The 21,759-nt window shown below is 40.6% G+C and overlaps 1 protein-coding gene across 3 annotated transcripts; it reads left to right on the top strand.

The window, feature by feature from the left end:
* On the top strand, nucleotides 1-20,158 carry LOC117826761 (segment polarity protein dishevelled homolog DVL-3). Of its 3 annotated transcripts, none has more exons than XM_034703065.1 (15): nucleotides 2-643; nucleotides 3,367-3,436; nucleotides 7,694-7,815; nucleotides 9,235-9,347; nucleotides 9,791-9,926; nucleotides 11,067-11,157; nucleotides 11,247-11,316; nucleotides 11,562-11,701; nucleotides 13,036-13,112; nucleotides 13,229-13,296; nucleotides 13,378-13,527; nucleotides 16,454-16,585; nucleotides 16,807-16,974; nucleotides 17,710-17,913; nucleotides 19,233-20,158. In XM_034703065.1, the coding sequence occupies exons 1-15, from the start codon at nucleotides 483-485 to the stop codon at nucleotides 19,589-19,591; spliced, it is 2,061 nt and encodes a 686-aa protein (XP_034558956.1). In that variant the 5' UTR covers nucleotides 2-482; the 3' UTR covers nucleotides 19,592-20,158. The 3 variants fall into 3 exon arrangements, with proteins under 3 accessions (XP_034558955.1, XP_034558956.1, XP_034558957.1); XM_034703066.1 differs by having other exon boundaries at nucleotides 3-643; nucleotides 7,694-7,809; XM_034703064.1 differs by having other exon boundaries at nucleotides 1-643; nucleotides 7,694-7,809; nucleotides 13,229-13,527.
* Nucleotides 20,159-21,759: the final 1,601 nt, after the last annotated feature.

The following is a 21,759-nucleotide window of genomic DNA, read 5'->3' as shown; positions in this document are numbered from 1 at the left end:
CTCTCCTCCTCTCCTGTGGATGGCGCCCCTCTGAGACAGGCTTGAGCGATTTTGTGCAGTTTCGTGTGCAACAAAGTACCGAGCTTGTCAGCTAGCGAGAAGAGAAAACTGACCCCCCTTAGATTGTCTGTTTTTTTCTACGGTTTTACACTACTTTGAAATTATTTGATTGCTTTCGGGTGTTTTGTTGTGTGGAATACAGGGGAACCTACAGGATTAAGTTGTTGGACGGTGTTTGAACGCTTCATGGAGGGGAAGCACGGTGCTTTCTTTTAAAATAAAACGACAGGTTCAACATTGCGAGCTGGCGTAAAAAAAAACCAACAGATAACCAGGACTACTTAAAGGGTCGGTCCACCAGGGAGAGCCGGGGGAAAACCACCGTACAGCCGCCGCCAGCGCCACAGGGAGTCGGGGCCGGAGAGGGAGCCAGGCCCGCGGCTTGATGTACTCTGCCTGCGTCCCCTCAGCCGCAGTCCGAGATGGGGGAGACGAAAATTATCTACCACCTCGACGACCAGGAGACACCGTATTTGGTGAAACTGTCGGTACCGGCGGACAAAGTCACTTTGGCAGACTTCAAAAATGTCCTCAAGAAGCCGAATTACAAATTCTACTTCAAATCTATGGACGATGACTTCGGGTAACTGCTTCAGGTTTTATTGTGTTTAACCGAGCATTAGTAACACCTCTCCCTGGAGTGCCTCTTCTTTAGTACAGCTGGATCTACATTCACTGAGTGGCCCAGTCCGTCCTGCTGTCTTTAAAATAACCTGTCTCTGATCATTAGCTCGCTTCTTCCATTGCAGTCCCTTTGTTAGCCGTTAGCAGCTCTGTTTAGCGTCCCGACCCCGTTTGTTTACATTGCCTGTGTGGCTAGCTTACACGTCTTGTGTCTTGACTTGCTCTGACCAAGTTTGGTGTTTAAACACTAGCAGCAGCCTTATATGACGCTTCCTTGTAGTTTCAGCCCAGAGTTAAGTGGGGACAGTTGACAAACAATGATATTAAGCAGTTATTATGAGTAACTGCTGTCATGTTGTCGGCTAATGTATGGCACATTTATGCTAACAGGCTCAGAATGTAAAGGGTTCAGTTAGCTGGTCACTGAGTGCAGAAGGCCCCTGCTGCTGCTGCTGTTGTTGTCTATTAGCCCGAGGAATGCAGAGTTGAACACAGGAATGCCCTGTTCATCACTCTGGCAGCTTTATGAGCATGTCCTTTTGTGTTAGAACATGGCTGGAAAAGTATAAGTTTGACACTCTTCCTGACAGTGTCCTCTGAGTAGAATGTAGAATATCTTTATTGTCATTGTCACAAGTACAACGAAATTAAGTGCAATCAGTGGTGGACAAAGTACACAGCTTCATTACTTAAGTTAAAGTAAAGATACTTCATGTCAAATATTACTCCAATACAAGTGAAAGTTGCTCTGTCACATTATTACTTGAGTTAAAGTACTGCAGTACTGGCTTTTTAAAAATATTTTAGTATTCAAAGTACTTTTTAAAATATCTCTAAACATTGTATTTTCACAAAGCATGAGTGCAGTCAGGAATACATAGGAGTACATTCAGTTACATCATGTTTATCTAGAAACCATTATTTGAAATCTCTAAAACTATACCATGGAATAAAAACAGAAACTAAGTTACTCCAAGCACAGACAACTTAGTTTGAAATGTTCATCTGGAATGAAACAAATGTTCTGTAGCTCAGCACACTTTCTCAGGTTGGACTGTGAATGTTTGTATGTTTGAGCAGAGTGGGATTTCAAACGATACGTATCATTCTTCATTTCAAAAACCTCTAACATGGGCTGAAGATATGACCACGAATGCCATGGGGGAGAATTATAGCCATCATTACCACCTCTGAATGAACTGCCTTATCTGAGTGAAATTTGCTCTGTGTTTGCTCCACGTTCAACCGTGGAGACGCACGATATACAGGTATGACTAAACCACTGAGACAAACAGAACTACAAATACACATTTTACTGTCTTAGGGATCAGATTTCAGAAAAGAGAAGGAAATTCATGAGCTGACTTCAAAGCAAAAATAGTGAGTAACTAGAGCACTGATAGAAATGTAGTGGAGTAAAAAGTACAATAATTGTCTTATTAATGTAGTGGAGTAAAAGTAATAAGTCCCCCCCCCCCAAAAAAAATAATACTCAAGTAAAGTACAGATACTCAAAAAAATGTACTGAAGTACTGTACTCAAGTAAATTCAGTCTGTTACTGTCCACCACTGTACATTGGACATTCATAATAATTCTCTTAGGCAAGATATAGTTATACAGTACTGAATTTGGGGTAGAAACTTTTTTTCAGTCTATTTGTCCTACTTTTCACACACCTGTACCTCTTGCCTGATGGCAGTTCAATCAAATTGTGACCAGATATGAGGGGAAATATAAATGTTAAAAACATTTGAGCTAGGTTTCCAAAGTTGTTTTTGGCTAAACGTAAAACTACCCCATTCGGGTGGGGCATCAGCTTCTTAACATTTCAAGTGGGACAGATATGTTTTGAAAGGACCCACAGCTATTCATGTTGTAAAGAGTGGAGTGGATGTTCTGGAAATAAGGATTTAAACTTGTACTCCAAGCTATGGTATTGATCCAACAACCTGTCAGACCAGAATAAATACTGGTGGGCAGAAGTTTTTACTTCAAAGACTCCCTTCCCTTTACTATTTAATCCTTTACTTGAAGGCACAGTTTATCATGTCAGTAGTTTGAGGTTTATCCTGACCCCTCTTGACTGGGGGGCGGTGTGTTGTCAAGGTAACATCTGACATCTGATCCAAAGGAAGCAGTCTGTCTGGGAAGGTTTCCTGGAAATTGACTCAATGTAACTGGTTGAAACATTAACAACTAAATCCCTGTCTTCACTTTTTTATCAGCTAACACTAAGGCCTTTTTCTGGTAAATGTCTTAACACATTTAGGACCAACCTGCTGTAATGCAGTGATTACTCCCCTGACAATTTGAGATTGTGTTGGGCTGTAAATCTTGATTGGCAGACCTTGCATTTTATGACAGATTGCACAAACTCCTAATCCACATTCAGTTAGACTGTAACACACTTCGGCATGCATAAATGCTGCTTAGTTTTGTTTGCTCCTTAGGTATGTCTATTCTCCACCACCTGATCTCTTCTACAGGCAGTATTACATTTTCCTAATTGTCGCTGTGTAAAAACAAGGTTGTAAGTGCCCTGTAAAATCTGCATTTGTTTTCTCTATTGTCACTGTCTGTCCTGACTGTTGGAAGCGCTGCCCAGCTTTATGTTTTATTGCCCTGAGAGTGCCTTTGTGTTGGAAAAGGTTTACTGAAACAGAGCTTTGTTCTCTTCACAGGGTGGTTAAAGAGGAAATATCAGACGACAACGCTAAGCTGCCCTGTTTCAATGGACGTGTGGTTTCATGGGTAGGTTCTAAATACATCCTGAAGTAATTTTCTGATTTGTTTTTTTGTTTGTTCCATTTTATGGAATTTGTTTGGTATTTTGAAAAAATAATTCCCATCTGTTAAATCCCAATCATGACCATACTGCCTCTAGGGAGAGGCCCTGTGCATCCTTATGATAATATCATTATCGCATAATGATCCTTGTTGCAACAGACACATGAAAACACACATTGTATGTTCTATGCTTTGTATTTTCAAGTAAGAACTGCAGTGATTTGAAAGTAATTTAAATCAAAGTCTTTTCTCATGTAGACAAAACCTCCAAGACATATGTACACGCACTTGCATGTACAAACTCCTTCAGAGCCTCTGAGCAATAATTCTCCTGTCTCCACAACACAAGAGACATCTGGTCTGGGTGCACAGCCTCCCTTCCCGTCTTGTCGACATTGAAATTGGATTAGCAGCAAGTGAAATCACAGGATAGGAGGAAAATACCCCATAACAAAGAGCCTCACTGCATGTCATCTAACAAGAAGATTGAATCTCACAGGCGGGGTAGAAGAAGAGTTGAAAGAAAGGGTGTTCTGTTTCTTGATGTGAAAGGCTGATGCAGTCGGTTAATCTAGCACAGTGTGGTTGTGATTATAGGTTTTATTTGGGAGTCATCAACACAGTTTTGTCACTAGATGAGCGTGTGTGTGTGTGTGTGTGTGTGTGCGTGCGTGCGTGCGTGCGTGCGTGCGTGCGTGCGTGCGTGCGTGCGTGCGTGTGTGTGCGTGTGTGTGTGTGTGCGTGTGTGTGTGTGTGTGTGTGTGTGTGTGTGTGTGTGTGTGTGTGTGTGTGTGTGTGTGTGTGTGTGTGTGTGTTATCCAGCCTGCACGTCCTGATGTGTCCCTCTGTTGTGGTCTTTTTCACCAGACGAAATAGACAGTTGGGTTGGCAGTGGTTCAAAGCCAGTTTATGACTGTGTGTGTGTGTTTGTGTGCGTCTGTGTGTTTGCATATTATGTGTTACCTCAGGGGGGTTGTTGAAATGTTCCATGTACAATGAAACATTATCTCTGTTACAGTCCATTTGTTTTTCTCCACTTTTCATCTGTCATTTGGATGATCTGATTGATTGCTCTCTGGGGTCTGAGGGGCCCGGCTCGCTATCGTCACATCATAACAAGGCAGCCCTACACACAGTGTTGCCTGTCCTACTATTTTTGTCAGTTGATATAGAGATTATTATATTATGTTATTATTCTATTATAATATGTTGTAGTGCACCTTCACAGTCATGCTATAAACGCACCTCTCCTTCTGCAAACTGAAGAAGCCTCTGTGTTAGCTAAAAATAAAATGTAGAGGCAACAGTCGTTGAAGCAGAAGGCCCAGGTTTGGGTGGCCCTTTATGGCATGTCATTATCCTCTCTCTCTCTCTCTCTCTCTCTCTCTCTCTCTCTCTCTCTCTCGCTCTCGCTCTCTCTCCGTCTCCCTCTCTCCCAGTTTCCTGCTATATCCACTGGACTATCCTCTCCAAAAAAAAGGGCACAAAAAACAAAACAGAAATACACGTATAACCAGTGAAAAACGTATTTGATCAATCAGACTTTATTTTTAAAGCGCTTTTCACAAAAAATAGTGATTGAAAAACTATATATTATAAAAAAAGAAGTTGCTGAAAAAACTGAGGAAACACTGTCATGATATCTTAATGAAGAAACACTGGAGGGAAAATATGGTGTTAAAACTCACCAAAATAAAATAAATTACTAAGATAATACAACACAAAAATATTTAACTAGTAAAAGAAACTAACATGCTACACTAAAATTAAATGCAGCAAAGTAGACCAGAATAAAATATTAAAATGCTGAGACGTAATCTGTAAAAATCATAAAATGATATGATCTAAATAATAAAATGAAATAATCAACAATAAATTAAAGAAAGAAAAACATATTTTGACAGAATAAATATTACACATATGTCACATATGTCTATAATAATTTGCATTAAGACAGTATATACTTAAAAAAAAGTAGCTAACACTTGAACTAGATTATGAATAAATAAATAAAATAAGATGGAATAAGACTTTTATAAGAATAGGTTATTATTGAGATAAAGAATGTCAGCAGCACAGTTGACAATGTTTCTGACAAGGAGCAGCCATACATACAAACATAATACAAGATATAAGACCATTATACATTAAAACATAGAAAAATAAGTTAACCACAACCATAAATGTATCAGCCAAATGTGTCTGCCTTAAAGCTATTCAAAGACATCTTAAAAGTGAGAGACCAGTTCATTAAGTTTCTGATATTTTAAACAGACAGTAAGAAAAGTTCTTGGGACTGAAGATTATAAGTTCCTGTAGTCTCCTGTGAGATGTATGTTAGAAGGGAGGATGGAAGTAGACCTAAGATAGACTTATATATAAGAATTTGCCAGTGTCTTAGTCTATGTGTGGACAAGTAGACCAGCTAATATGTCCATAAAGCAAACAGTGATGAGCTTTAGAATTAGTGATTAACCTCATGTATCCTCTGAGAGGAGATGTGTCAAACACAGACACAAAATTGCAGCAGCGTGATTTGAATCTACACACAAACGCAGTTATTTTCATGTTGTTGCTTTTTTTGTTATTTAAGTTTTTATTGACTTCATCACAAGAAATGCAATCACTGTAAATGATACATGCATATTGAAGGGCATATTATCAACAGACAGCACAGCCAATTTTTCAGTTGAAGGATCCTTTCGACAAAAAACAAAAAGACAAAAAAAAAAAAACGCCCCCCCCCCCCCCCCCCCCCCCCCCCCCCCCCCCACACACACACAAAAGAGACAGAAACAAAACAAAATAAAACAACACTAAAAGGCGGCCTTTTATAATAGCTTATATATTTTTAAGTTAATCTTCACACCTGTACACACATTCTCTGACATTATATACAAACCTTGGCTAGATAAGCCCCGCCCCTTAGTACATTGTGCCCACTGTGCCCTTTTCATGTTATTTGTCCGTCTCTAAAATGTCTTCACGGATGTTTTTATATGTGCTCCAGTGCCCCCTGTTGCAGCAAAACATAATGAACTGGTCTTTTTGTTCGTGGATAGGTCTCATTTTATTCATTGGGGCATCCCTGGAACTGAAATGCTCCTGAATCTAGTTGCTTTTACGGACTCAGTTTTAAAACGCCCGTCCAAACTTCTTCACATTTTAATTCTGAGGATCTCCTACACAAGTCCAGTACTTGTTCTTTGAAATGATTGATCATTAAACGTTTGATAGTGTGAGCTTTTCAAATTAAAGGTATTAACTGTGTCTGCTTGATGTAGAGTCCAGGACTCTGAACATGTGTTTTGACTTTGACCCATTGACAAAAAGACAACTGAAGACATTACCACAGACACTTTGTAGTTCCCTCCAACTCATTAGCCAGTAACAAAAAAACAAATGTGATGAATTAGCTCTAGGGTATGTTACAGCTGGCAAACTCCTCAAAGTTTTTTTTGAACTTGATGACTGTGGTGATGCTAGTGAGGAATGTGTTTCGGCTTGTGCCTGCTGTGTATAAAATGAAATCAGATTCTCTGCAGTGGACAAACTGTAGGCTTCTCACAGTCGCACTGATTTTTGTGCTAGCTTGTTTTTGCATGCACACCATGCACGTCGTTCACGCTGCTTTTCTAGCATGGAAAACATCCAAAATACCACAGCACTCTAAACCCATGGCAGATTTGGGAAGAAAATAACATCTCGAGAGCAGGACTAATGTTTACTGGAATGTACTGAAGGTAAAAGGGGGAGATGATGGAAATATAAACAGGGAAATAATGTAACGGTACATTTTTACCACTTCTGTGCCCTAAAACACAGTCATGGTCCAGTGGATGCTCCTTTTTCCCACACGTTGGTAACTTAGGCAACACTGTCAGGTAGTTAAATCACAAGTCTTGGCACATGCTCCTTCTTTCACGTCTGTTTCCAACAACAGCAGCCTTTGTAAAGCTTCGCCATTCTAGCAGGAAATTTACAGAGGACGTGTATACAGTATAATTTAATGAGACATTTTAGCTCCTACACTGCTGGCACACCTTCACACTGTGACAATAAAACAGGATATTCCCAACCCTTGCGTATACGGCAGTGTAAACACAATACATCTCTGACGTGGGTCTTCTGCCCTCTTGCTCTATTTCTTTCAGTTTATTCTTTCCCTCTTGAGTGTTTGTGTCATCCGTCTGTCTGACCTGATTCTCCGTCTGTCGACAGCTGGTCTCTGGAGACGGGGCCCACACAGATGCAGGCTCAGTGGCAGATAGTTTGGAGGCGGCGCCACCTTTGGAAAGGACCGGGGGCATTGGGGACTCGAGACCGCCTTCCTATCAGTCAGTGTAATAACAAAATATTTCCTGATGTGTTTCTTTACACACAAATTTTTTCTGCATTGTGTGTGTGTGTGTGTGTGTGTGTGTGTGTGTGTGTGTGTGTGTGTGTGTGTGTGTGTGTGTGTGTGTGTGTGTGTGTGTGTGTGTGTGTGTGTGTGTGTGTGTGTGTGTGTGTGTGTGTGTGTGTGTGTGTGTGTGTGTGTGTGTGTGTGTGTGTGTGTGTGAAAGAGAAATAGATGCCACATGTAATTTGTGTTTGGCTCAGTGTGTGTTTTTCAGATGAGTCCATCTTTTTTTAGCAATAACAACATTAGCTGAGGGAATAGAAAATTGAATGTGAAAAGTCTGACACCTTGTGACTGCCCGGAACAAACTTCAAAATCAACTTTCTTTTATTTTGTATATGCCGTATATATTTTTAAAGGTTTTCTTCATCTTTGAAATGAATCACATTTGACTTAGTCATGTAGAAAACACATTCCTACTTCTCATAAGCCCTGTTTTAAGACTTTAAGTTCCTAAATATGTGTTAGATTATGTGGTAGAGTTTATTTGACTCTGAGGGGCTGGTCACTTTGTAAAGAGTGTCGAGTAATTCATTTTACACATTTGTTTTAGCAGCTGTCAGATAAGCTTTATTGCCTAGATAATGACACAGTGCTAGGGTTGCTAAGGGGTAGAAAGTTCCCGGAAAGTTTCAGGTAAATTTCCATGGGAATTTAAGCTGGGGAATTTTGGAAATATTCCATATTGGAAATTATGGGAATTTAGGGGAATGAACTGGGAATTGAGGGTAATTTAATGGAAAAGTATCATATCCAAGCATAAATATTTGTTTTATCAGCAGACATCCATCCAAAATAACACAATTAGAACAGATTCATTTGTAAGTAGAACTTGAACAAGTGTTAAATATTTTATTGAACAATCAATTCTTTCATTGAAGAACAAAATATGAATGTTGAGTTAAATATTACTAATTCCCCTAACCCAACCCATTCAAAAATTAGCAAAAATGCAATCCCAACAAAGTCCCATTCAAAATGTTAAATGAAAAGAGCTGCTCTCCCTCCAAAACAGTCCCATTCAACATACAAATAAAAAGTGCATGTAGGGGGCGTGGTCTCAATAGCCCTGCAGTAAGCAGTGTGCTATGTGCATGTGATTGAGGAATAGCATAGATATTCAACTGAACTTGCATGAAATCTGGTTGTTTTAGTCAGGATTATGCTAAATATATTTTCCCCAAACTATATTTGAGTTCCCTATTAAGAGCCAACCTTCAATTTAGTAAATTCCAGGTTCATTCCTGTTAATTCCCATGGAAAGTGTCCAACTTTGAAAATTCCCACAATTGTGCAACCCTACACAGTGCAACTATTTTTAACGCTAACTCTGCCTTCTGTGTATCGTCTCTGTGTGAAGCGGGAAGGCAGCGAGCGGTCGGGACAGTTTGGACAACGACACAGAGACTGGCTCCATGGTGTCGCAAAGGAGGGAGAAGGAGAGGCCGCGACGGAAACACACCAACGACCACGGTGAGAAAATGTTTGCTGAATACTGTCATTATTTTCTCGATGCACTGCAAGTGTCTTTTTCTACTCATACTAGTAATTAACTTGGTAGGTAAAGAGTGTTTCTATAGACTAATTTGTTTCCATCAGAAAAACGAGTCGCCAAGAATGTAGAGGCTCATCCTATAACACATGCATGACTTTAGGAATGCACAGCCAGCTGCTGTCACAGATGCAACAAACCATTGAGCGTTAAAGGGGAGTGTAGAGGTTCAATATTGCAATTTGAGTGAAAGGTTGTTGCTGAAGCTTTCACAACACTTCAATCTCAGAAACTGCATTTAATTAATATTTTAGTGAAGCAATCTGTATTTTTTTGTCCATCAAAACAAAACAAACATATTTTTAAATGATCTCTTGTATGTATGCTTCATCCTGATCATAACATTTAACACTGTACACTGCAGGTGGAAGGCAGAATGGTTTTTCATCGCGGCCTGCAGGGCGAGGCGGCCCCGAGTACGACAGCTGCTCGTCTTTCATGAGCAGCGAGCTGGAGTCCACTTCCTGCTTCGATTCAGAGGACGATGACGCAACCAGCAGGTCAGAAATTGTGTGGAGCTGATTAGCTTATTGTTCATGAGGGTAGTTAACAGTGAACTCTGGCATTCAGCCTTAAAGCAAGGCATCTGGATTTGTAGTTGGTGGTTTTTGGCACACTATCACAATCCAAGAGTCTGCTGGTTTTTGTGGTTACCCCCCTGAGCCTGAGCTCTCCTCTAGGAGTGGTGGAAGAATTTGTAGCCCACTGAAGAGACTGCTGTTCTCTATCTTCAGGCATCTCACAGGATTTTTTCCAGCCAATGCAGCTTTAATAGATCTGGATTCAAGATTTGTCATGTTTACAAGCATCTCTCCAATCCTGAAAGAAATTATGTGCGCCTAAACAAACATTCTGTATGTGTGAGTCTTGCAATAATTTTAGAATTTGTGAGTTTTATGCTTTTTTATTTATAATTACTCCTGTCAGGCACCAGGAGTTATGTAAACTGCTTAAAGAGCCTCTTATCATTGTGTAGGTAAGGGCTTTGATTGGATGTTCAGTTTAGATCAAGCGGCAACTTCCGGTCTAAAAATATGAGTCCAATGCGGAAGTGCTAAAAACTGTAGTTCATCAAGGACCCGCTTGAGTCTGGCTCCGGAAGTACCGAAAACCACATACACACCAATTCAAAAAAGACGATCTCTACAGCAGAAATAAACATGTTTACAGCCTGGTACAAAAGACGAGTGTAGTCTGGATAGCTCATTTCTCAATCGGCACACACTGAATGAATTTGGGTGATTTTTTTTCTAATGTGGCAATTTCAAAGATATTGAGATTACGAGTCTTCCAATGAGAGGCACAGCTGACTTGATTGACAGGCGGGAACACTGTAGCTGTTGGCGAGGAGGCTCAAAGCCTGTCTCTCTACATCACAATCGCTAAACAGCAGCAATATGGCTGCCGCCGACAATTGGCCTCAAAACAGCGCTTCAGAAACAGATGGGTGACGTCACGGATACTACGTCCATTATTTATACAGTCTATGATTGAGATACATGAAGGACATAGCTTCTGTGTCTCTCCACATATTTTTATAACAACATTGTTTTTATGAGCTGAGTAGAAACATTTTATAAAAACTGAATTGTGTTGAATGTGTTCAGCTTCTTTTAAGATCTGTCTTGTCTTGTATTCAGATTTAGCAGCTCCACCGAGCAGAGCTCCTCTCGTCTAATGAGGCGACATCGCCGTCGCAGACGGAAACCAAAGGCTTCCAATATGGACAGGGTGAGGCCTCAGCACACACTGGACAAACATGACTGCTTTACATTTCTGAAGTATCAGCTTTTTTCTAAGATTGCTCTTCTTCTCTCCAGTCCTCCTCCTTCAGTAGCATCACAGACTCCACCATGTCTCTGAACATCATCACTGTCACTCTCAACATGGGTAAGTTTCATTAACATGTGGAATCTGTACATAAAAAGCAGTTACATATGTTGGAATGAGTGGAGTCTGTCTCTTTTTTTTTTAATAAAGCTTCCACAATACAGCCACTCACTCACGTTTAAATGCTTCTTGGACGAAAGAAGGGATGATATGCAGATGTGGCTGATTGGCTCCATATTGATTCTGGCCTCAATTGTCTTTTCTGTCTTTGCTTACATCTGTGTCTGTTTCTCTCCTCCTCACAGAGAAGTACAACTTCTTGGGCATCAGTATTGTTGGTCAGAGTAATGAGAGGGGAGATGGTGGGATCTACATTGGCTCCATCATGAAGGGGGGAGCCGTGGCTGCAGATGGACGCATAGAGCCGGGGGACATGCTCTTACAGGTGTGTGTATTTGTATATGTGCATACCTGGGACTTTGCATGAAGTGTGAGCACTCACCAATCAAAATTGTTTATTCAGATTTACATGTGTTAATGATAAGATGATATGTTTTTAAGACATTCCTTTTATTCAATTTGTATCATTATGATCTCGCTCTATGTAATCTCAATCATACGATATTAATCTATGCAAATATCAAGCAGTATGCCATCATAGTCATTTCGTATTTTATACAAATAAAAAAAAAAACATAATTAAAATTGAACATAGTGCGTCATATTGAACATGGCCAGTCCCACATGTCTTTATAGTGTGGATTTCAATAACTGGAACTCTGTGAAACTTTATTATCCTCCTTATTAAATCAAATTTGTACAAGTATATTATACTTAGGGATGCACATTTTAAGTATTTTCCAGGATTGATTTTTGGAAATGTTAACAATCAATTATAGATCAATCAATAAAAAAAAAAAACCATTATGGGGCTCTTGGCCTAGCAGTCTAAGCATCCCACGTATAGAGGTTATAGTCCTCTTCGCAGAGGTCGCCAGTTTGACTCCCGGCCGGTCGACCATTAGATGTATGCATGTATTCCCCCGCTCTCTACTCCCCACATTTCCTATCTGTCTTCAGCTGTCCTTACCCAATAAAGGCAAAAAAGCCCCAAAATATATCTTAAAAAAAAATTAAAATAAACAACAAAAAAAAACATTATTATTCTTATGTCAAAAACAAGGCCAAATATGTTTATTCCCCCTAAATTATATTTTCCTCAGCAACAAAATGCATATAACTGACGGTATTGAAAAACGGGTACATGTTTAACACTGATTATCAACGATCAGGCTCATAAAAATACCCTCCGTGGACATAGTCTTAGTATCATAGTATTCGGTCAGGTGTCAGCCAGGAGCGCAACCGGGTCATAATCAGTCCAGCTGCAGAAAAGCCCAGACGGCTCTGATGTTGCTGGTCTGCAAACAGTGTACTAGCAATTCCCACCAGTCTGTTGGCTTTGTATCCAAAGGTGGAACTGTCCTGTTTAAAGTTGTCAACCTTCGTGTCTGTGTCGTTGTTGGCAGCCGTTGCGCATTGATCCTCCTTTAAATGAGCTGATTCACATCGAAACATGCTTTAAACTTTAAACACCTCCCTGATAGATGAGTGTAATATGAGACCACGTGATGTTTGTTCTACCTGAATGAAAATTGAAAACAAAAAAGGGTATTTCTACTAATGTCTTAATCAATTAATCGATAATTGATTAATTGTGTTCATCCCTAATTATGCTCACAACTTGATTTATTCTTTCATTGTTGTTTTTCCCTATAGGTGAATGACATCAACTTTGAGAACATGAGCAATGATGATGCAGTTCGAGTCCTGAGGGACATAGTGCATAAACCAGGGTAAGCAGCACATATAAACACCCACATCATTGTTCTGTAAGGGAAGGTTAAAGAAATGTTATTCCATGACTCACAGGATGTAGTAAAGGTTACCTTGTCTATGTGTTCATGAACAGGCCCATTACTCTCACTGTGGCCAAATGCTGGGACCCAAACCCTCGGAGCTGCTTCGCTCTGCCCAGGAGTGAGTCTCACTCTACGTTGTTTCTGTTTTTCAGCCATTTATTTTTACGTGTCACTCATACCCTTATGCTTAATCAAACAGGTGAGCCAATCAGGCCTATTGACCCAGCTGCATGGGTTTCCCACACCGCTGCAATGACTGGAGTTTATCCTGCGTATGGTATGAGCCCTTCCATGAGCACCGTGACCTCCACCAGTTCCTCCATCAGCAGCTCCATCCCTGAGACTGAACGTGAGTCACACATTTTCTACTGCTACCATTGCACTCTATCCAAAACTTACATCTAATCACAACATTCACTTTCCTCTTGTCTCTGCATTTATCTCTGTTTTTATGTCAGTTGTTAGGCACCAAAATAGCTCAAATGACCCATTAAAAGCCATTAACTCCTCCAGGATTGTATATGTTTCAAAATTTCAACTTTGAAACATTCATCTCTCTAGCTGGGAGCCCCACCCTCATAGTTTCCAACGTGCAGTGATATCAGTATCTCCCTGAGACTTGTTAGTAAATTTCTGTGTTAAGTGCAGCCCTGCCCTTTCCCTGCATTCCTGGGACGACTGTCTGTTCCAGCTTTTCTCTATGCTCAGGCTCACAGCTTCCATCTGCTCGATAACTCTTGTCAAAAGTAGGCCATAACTCACAACCTTCATCCCTCTGTAATCTTGTGGGACACTGATGTCTTTCTGTTCTGTTCGGTTTGAGGAAAATCTTTCCACTCTCTCGACACACCTTCTTGACAGAAATAATATAATCCACGTTTTTAGAGATTTTCCTCTCAAGCAGATAAATAGTTTCAAGTGATCACTTGTGAAAAAAAAATTATGCGCACATTTCCACTCCAGAGTGCTTGATTTAGTGGTTGGCTTACTGTATATAATTGATAATAATAATTATCTTTATTTAAACTTGAAAATCATTGAGAGTAAGCCCTCATTTACAATGAGGACGAGCATTTAAAAGAAACATTTAAATGCATGTCAAGCTAATAAAAGATATAACCTTAAAAGAATGATGATCAATTCAAAACAGTCAACAATTAAAAGTAATGTTACAACCATTGAAAAATAATGTTACACGAAGTCAGTTAAAACAAGTATAATCAGAGGTTAAACATTTTAAAACTAATTGATTAAAAGAAACCAGTGCATTCATTTTTAAAGTGCTTTGAAGTGAGTTCCATGCAGATGGTGCAAAAAAGCCAAAAGCAGATCTTCCCGGCTCCGAATTAACTCTGGGAACCTGGAGAGTGAGCCAATATGTGTGAAGACCTTTTTGATTGAAGCTACAGGGGGTGTTTAACCCCCCTGTTATGTTGCGGGTCAAACTGACCCTTTTTAAAGTCTATTTTAGGCAATATATGCCTTCCAAACCAGCTAAATGCAGCATAAAAACTGGGCAGCATGTGACAGAAGAGGTGTTGTGTTAATTTATCAACATCACTTCATAATTTCTAAATGTAATATAAAATATACAAAAAACTATGTCATGTAAAACTATTGTATTTATATTTAGGGCTCTCCAATTTACATTAAAAAAAGTTTTAACATGATTTTTTAAAAAACTTTTTATTTGCTTTTTTCCAATGTTGACAGACATAAAGCACAACAAATTATACACAAACAAACATAAATATAGTAAGGGGCGCCTTCTCAATATCTATATTGGTTTTTTTTATGAAGCCTTTTCCACACAGCAGTTATCACCTCCTGTCTTTTTATTCTGGTAATCAGTCCATTTATTCCAGCGTTGATCATGGGTCCGTGCTTTAGTCCGCAGGTAATGTGTCAGTTTTTCCATGGAATATATTTCTTCCACTATGGCCACCACTGTGCTGGACTTGGAGGATCACTTTTTAACCAGTTCCTTGTAAAGGCCTTTTTGCCGGCAAGAATCAAGATTTTAAAAAGGAAGATATCCTCTTTAGGGATCAAGTCATTGGGGATCATGCACAGATACACAATCCGGGGGTCTCTGGGGATCTTGAATAACAAGAAGACTGAATAACACTATCCCAGAATGTTTTTACACACAACCAGAAAATATGTGAGTGATTGACATTCAGCTGACCACATTGTCTCCAACATTGCTGCTGAGTACCAAGTTTTAACAGGAATTTTCATGAAAAACAAGTGAGTTATCCTCTTTGAACCATGATCTGTGAGAATTAAAGAACACCAATGGACTAAATGTTGATTTAAATGGTTAGTAATGGAGTTCAAAATTAGATTCATAAAAATGTGTATTGGGATTTTTGGGGGGTTCTGACACTTTTGGATAATTGAATATGCCCTGGGTCAAATTGACCCAGGAACATTATTGCTGTTCCAGAGAAATGAACATAACAGGAGGGTTAAAAGAAGATAAGGTGTCTATTATCATTCTATTGCTTTAGCTTAAATTTAATGTTTTTTTTTCTACACTCTGCTTCCATAATATGATGCTACCACTCTTAAGGTGGAGTTTTGCATAGATGATGCTACTGTTGTGAATTAAGAACAGCTGGCACCTCTCTGAAACACCAAAAAAAAAGAGTCAGGTCTATGTGAGAAGTGCTTCTGAATAACAGCAGCATTTTAAAACAGAGGTATGCTAAAGCCCAGAAAACATGGAGAGCATTTGGGAACAACAAAAGCCACATTATAACCCTCCATATAAAAATCATTGTATTCTGAAATGCCATGAGCCTTCTTGCAATTATATCTAGTGATACAATACTCAGACATCTACTTAAATGTGATCATGGTCCTATTGAGAAACAATAAAAGAGCTCGGTTTGAGTCCAATTTTACCAAGATCCAGTATGATTCATGATCAGGACCACACAAGGGTCAAATTATAGTCCAGACCACAGGAAACCAAACATTATCTGAGGCAAATTCCACAACAAACCAACATTTTTGTACATGTTTAGATTTAGAGGTTGCTCTCTCTTGTGCTTTCATAAAATCTGTCACCAAAGAAATCCAAATCTCCTTCACACTTTTGATTTTTCGGACAGTTTATTTAAATTGTTCTGGAAACAGGTTTAGTGATGTACACACACACAGTTCTGAGACAGATTTAAAGCAACGTCAGCCCTTTTTTTTGGAGGACGTGGTTCAGCTCCTGACTCCTGTGGTATCTTCAATATGTCCTTTTTTTTAATGTTTTCCAGGATTTGATGACTTCCACCTTTCCATCCATAGCGAAATGGCAACAGTCGCTAAGGCAATGGCCTGCCCAGAGTCAGGTCTGGAGGTGCGAGACAGGATGTGGCTCAAGATAACCATCGCTAACGCCTTTATTGGTACGTCTGTCAGAGAAGAGGCCATGGCTGGGCGTTTATTACATCTCTGCAGTCTGCTGAGTTCAATCAATGAAACAGTGTTGTAGTATTGTGGCTGGGAGACGCCTGGAGGCCTGTTGCATCCAGTTTTTACATCCAATCTTGGATCTAATAAGACTTCAGAATATGATGGGTAAATGACATGTGTAGGATCTAATCTGTGTGTATCACTGTGTCTTCAGGTTCTGATGTGGTGGATTGGCTCTTCCATCATGTCGAAGGGTTCTCAGATCGCAGAGAAGCCCGCAAATACGCCAGCAACCTTCTCAAGGCCGGCTACATCCGACACACAGTTAACAAGATCACCTTCTCTGAGCAATGCTACTACATCTTTGGAGACCTCTGTGGCAGTAAGTGGACACAGATCTTTCATGAACTAGCCTCAGTTCTTCCTCTTGTGAGGCTTAAATAGCCTCTTACTGTGGTGTGTTCTTAAATTAGATGTGAAGTCTAACACAGGACTTCCACCAGCTCTATCTCCGAATTTGCTGCGGTCCGGCTCCATGCTCTCTCGTCCGTCAACACCCACCAGTTGGGTTTTCGGAACGCAGCATGGAGCAGGACCGCCAGGCAGCTGGGGTCATGTGAACGAGGTTTTCTCGCTGTAATTACTGAATCAAGGATTCTCCTCCTCCTCTCCTTGTCCATGGTGTCTTTATCAGCCTCTGAAAACCTCTGACCTGTTGACTCCAGGCCTGCCTCCGCTCTAAATGACATTTTGTTGTCATAGTTAAGTTAAAAACGGTCTAAACGATAAAACGTAGTGTTTTATTCTGAAAATTAATGGATGTTTTTATTTTGTTTTGGTGCCTGACTTCCTGTCCCGCTCCATCTGCTCTGTGCTGAATTATTACGTCGTGCTCCGGCATCCGGCAAAAATAGAAGTCTTGCGTATCTGATCCGTTGTGTTCCGACTTGCTGAATCAGAGACGCAGCAAGAACGCAAAGGAGCAGATCCAGTGGGGGTTAACAGATTGACTGGAATAGAAACCTATCAGATCCGGTGCCATGATGGATCGGAGACGACCGGACACGGATCTGGTGGAATTTGGCCTTCAATCCGTTCCTTCTTTTATCTCCCTCAGACATGACCCACTTGTCTCTCCATGACCACGATGGTTCCAGTGGGGGCGCCTCAGATCAGGACACACTCCCCCCTCTGCCACATCCAGGAGCGGCTCCCTGGCCCATGGCTCTGCCCTACCAGTTTCCCATTCCACACCCGTACGACCTGCCGCAGCCATTCCATGGAGGACCAGCAGCTGGCAGTGCAGGAAGCCAGAACAGTGGTGAGTAGTTAGAAAATACGATGTGTTGTTTTCGGGTATTTTTGCCTTTGTTGGATAGGAAAGCTGGAGGGAGACAGGACATGTGGGGAGTAGAGAGTGGGGGAAGACATGCAGCAAATGGTCGAGGCCGGGAGTCGAACCTGTGACCTCTGTGATGAGAGCTATAGCCTCTGAACATGGGGCGCATGCTTGGCCAGCAGCGCCCTAATACGTGCTATGGATCCTTTCTTTCCACCTATATGCCGCAAACACTTTGGTGCACAATATGTCACAGTCACTCACAGAAACAGAAATATTGATGAGTTGTTAGACTTATTTTATCTGATGTGAGTATATGCAAGCTGTGACGGATTAGCTTATAAAGGCGCAAACAAACCTTATGCAACCAATCTCCAAACTGCATAGATTTTGGTTGCTGTCACTCCTCACAGAGGTATTCCAAACACTACTCTCCTCATTTGACTGTTTTCCATATTTTGTTCACTCTCGCACACAGAACCACATGAAAATAAGTTAAACAGTGACAGTTTCAGTGCATGCCTAACTTAACTTACTTCAAAGACTTAAAGAAAAACAACCTTCCTCTGTCAAGACTGAACATTTTTCCTACCAATAGCTCCTCGCTGCGTTATTTACATGTTTTATTTTGTGTATTTAATGTGTGGAAATAGAAAACCAGACGTCTTGGTTTAAGAAGCTGTTTGCTTACGCAATGGAGGTATTTACTGACTAACAACAGCTGGGCCTACTGGCTGCAGAGTATCTCAGACGTTCTGTCCTTATTTTGTGGTAGCACACTAGCATTGAATATGTTTCTGAATAGTTTAAAGTGGAATAAGGTGGTGCAACATTTGGAGTTTTTTGTAGCTTTCAGTATTGATGCTAAGCTGTTCCCAGGTCTACTTTTCTACAAGATTCAGAGATGTGAAAAATCTTTACATGTCTTTGGTTTGATGTGAATGAGCATGTTTTATTCAAATGTTTGACTGTTCCTTGAGAGGAAGAGAGTTTTATTATCAGACAGAAGACCTTGCCTCAGAGACAGACAGCCTGTTTCTGGTAATAAAAAGACAAAGGTGCAATTGCCTTTGGCTACGTATTTCAGCCTGTGGGAGGCCGTGATTGCTCAGTGACCATGTCTGCATTAGTCATGCAGCTCTCATGAGAGTCTCCCACAAACTGGGTCAGTACTGCCTGCATCATTTCACTTCTACTATCAAAGCAAGTGGCTTAGTTAGGGCATTTTTATCTCAATGAATGTTACATTTTTGTATTTTATGCTTTGATGATAATCGCTGCATCCTCTATTCTGTCCATAGGAAGCAGCGGTTCCAACTGCAGTAAGAACGAGGGGCGAAAGTCTGGGGGCAGTGGCAGTGAAACTGAGATAAGGAGCCACAGAGCTCCTAGCGAGCGCTCAGTGGCTCCCCCCAGTGAGCGAAGTGTCCGTAGCTCTGTCAGCCACCGCAGTGCCAACTCGCACTCCATAGCCTACGGTCCTGGCCTCGTTTACGGCCCCCCTGGCCTGCCCCCCCAGCCCCAGCATCTGTCTTCAGCAGCACCTGGTGCACCCCCGGGAAGAGAGCTCGTCACTGCGCCGCCTGAGCTCACCGCTTCACGCCAGTCACTGCGCATGGCAGTTGGAAATGCGGGAGAATTCTTTGTCGATGTGATGTAACCCAGGCTGTAGGCTGATAACAAAGTAGCAGAAAAGGACCTTCTAGTGTCATTGTAAGGAAGAGTAGGACAGTATGAAAAGACAGGAGGGAGGAAGGGTTGCGAAAGCTGTAACCCAAGGCCTTGATCCAGCTTCTCCAAAAGCAGAAATAAAAACCGTGCTGTATGTGTTGAGAGAAAATGTTCCTCCTCTCTTATGCTTTTCTTCCAAGTAGTAGTGGCCATACTTTCTTCAGTGAAGAAACCCCCTCACTCAAGATGGAACCAAAGCGCCTCTCTGTTTCCTCTCTTCAGTAGGGAAGAGTTTGCATGAGGACAAAAGAGCAAGAGAGGGAGGGAAGCGGTGGAAATGAAAAGCTGGGGAAGATGACTCAGCGCTTTGCTACATGGATGTTTTTCATTTGTTCTTCTCTTTCACTCTTCACTTTGCCTTCCTTATCTTTCTCTGTCCTCCTCCCCCACCCCTGCTCACCACAAACTGAGAGAAAGAAGCCTCTTCCTTCCTTCTGTTCTTTCAATCCCCAAACAAAAAAAAAAGAAAGCTGAAACGAACGCTTTTAACTTTATTCAGACTTTTTAACTGTTTGCTTGACTTGAGAGAGAATGAAATGGGAAAATGTGTTTGTAGTGCAAGAGAATCACAGTCCTTACTGTAAGAATGCATTTTGTTTGATTATATATGTAGTTGTCTACAACTAGTCTCATTTATCAACGCTAAAAATGAGCATCCAGCTTGAAGAGTCATTTTTACACTACATAACTGCATTTTCATCTGTTAACCAGAGCATTTTCCGACTCTGTTGTGATAATGTATAGTGAAAAAAAAAGTTTCTTAACATGTCTTTCACACTACTCTTTTATCAAGGAAAAATGTCTTTTTATTTATAAATATAGTTTTATGACTTAAATCTGCTGCTTTGTGTCATGGTGTTATTTGTGTGAATGTGCATGTGTGAAACAAGAGGCTGCAGCCTGGTGTGTTTATTTTCCTTCACGGTATCTGAGGTCATATTTGCATTTAAAAGGCACTGGATTCCAGACAGTCCAAGATCAGGAATGTGAAGGTTAGACAATGTGGTGCACAGATGTGTGTGTGTGTGTGTGTGTGTGTGTGTGTGTGTGTGTGTGTGTGTGTGTGTGTGTGTGTGTGTGTGTGTGTGTGTGTGTGTGTGTGTGTGTGTGTGTGTGTGTGTGTGTGTGTGTGTGTGTGTGCGCGTCTGGGGATTGGGGGCATGCAAGAGAATTAGCTTGTATACATTAGTTGCCTAAGAACAGACTGATCCAATGCAAAATGTTCCCTTTGGTGTGTGAGTGGAGTACCGATTCTTTGTGTAGTTTAATTTAAAATAAATTAGAGTTTAATCAGATGGCTTCTGTAGGAAGCAGTGCAGAAATACACCCTTATATATATATATTTTAAAGGACTTCTATCAATTTACTGAGGGCGGAAGTAGTTTCAGATCAGTTCTCTGCCTCTGGAGGGAGAAAGATTCCACAAATTACATTTTGATGGAGAAAGTTGAACACATGCCAACATGGTGTTAAGTTATTTTAACATGTTGAGTAGCCTTCCATTCTGACTTAGGCAGGCTGTGCAGGGTCATTTAGTTAAGCGAAGACCCAGAACTGATACAGTGAGCAGATCTGTTATGTATAGAGTCATCACAATGGGGAATAAGTTACCAGTTACTATAATTGAAGCACTCAGTAAAGCCATTTGTTTTCTTAAATGAAAATGTGTTTTGGCCTTGGTAAAAGTGTTTTGCTATTGTAATTTGTTTTATAATCAGAGGTGTCAAAAGTACTCACATTACTCAAGTAGAAGTATAAATACTAGGGTTTATAAAGACTTCTGTAGAAGTTGGAGTATCAACTCGAGCTTTTTACTCAAGTAAAAGTGTAAAAGTACTGGTTTCAAAACAAAAGCTTTTGGATGGGCCACAGGGGCCTATAGTGCACTACCCCACCTCCCAAAAAAACGTTTTTCTAAAGCCCATAATGACTATAATGATATATTTATATGTTAATGTATCATGTTCATACTTCTCATCCAACCACAATCAAATTCACTCTATCCGGACAGCGCAATTTATCGGGATAGGTTTTGTTTTTTTGTGTGTTTTTTTGAACAATGACAAGCCGGAATGAAATTAGAGTAAAAAGGTTATT

Source organism: Notolabrus celidotus, chromosome 15 (genome assembly GCF_009762535.1).
Source record: "Notolabrus celidotus isolate fNotCel1 chromosome 15, fNotCel1.pri, whole genome shotgun sequence".
Lineage (NCBI taxonomy): Eukaryota > Metazoa > Chordata > Actinopteri > Labriformes > Labridae > Notolabrus > Notolabrus celidotus.
This window is presented reverse-complemented; position numbering and strand designations above follow the sequence as displayed.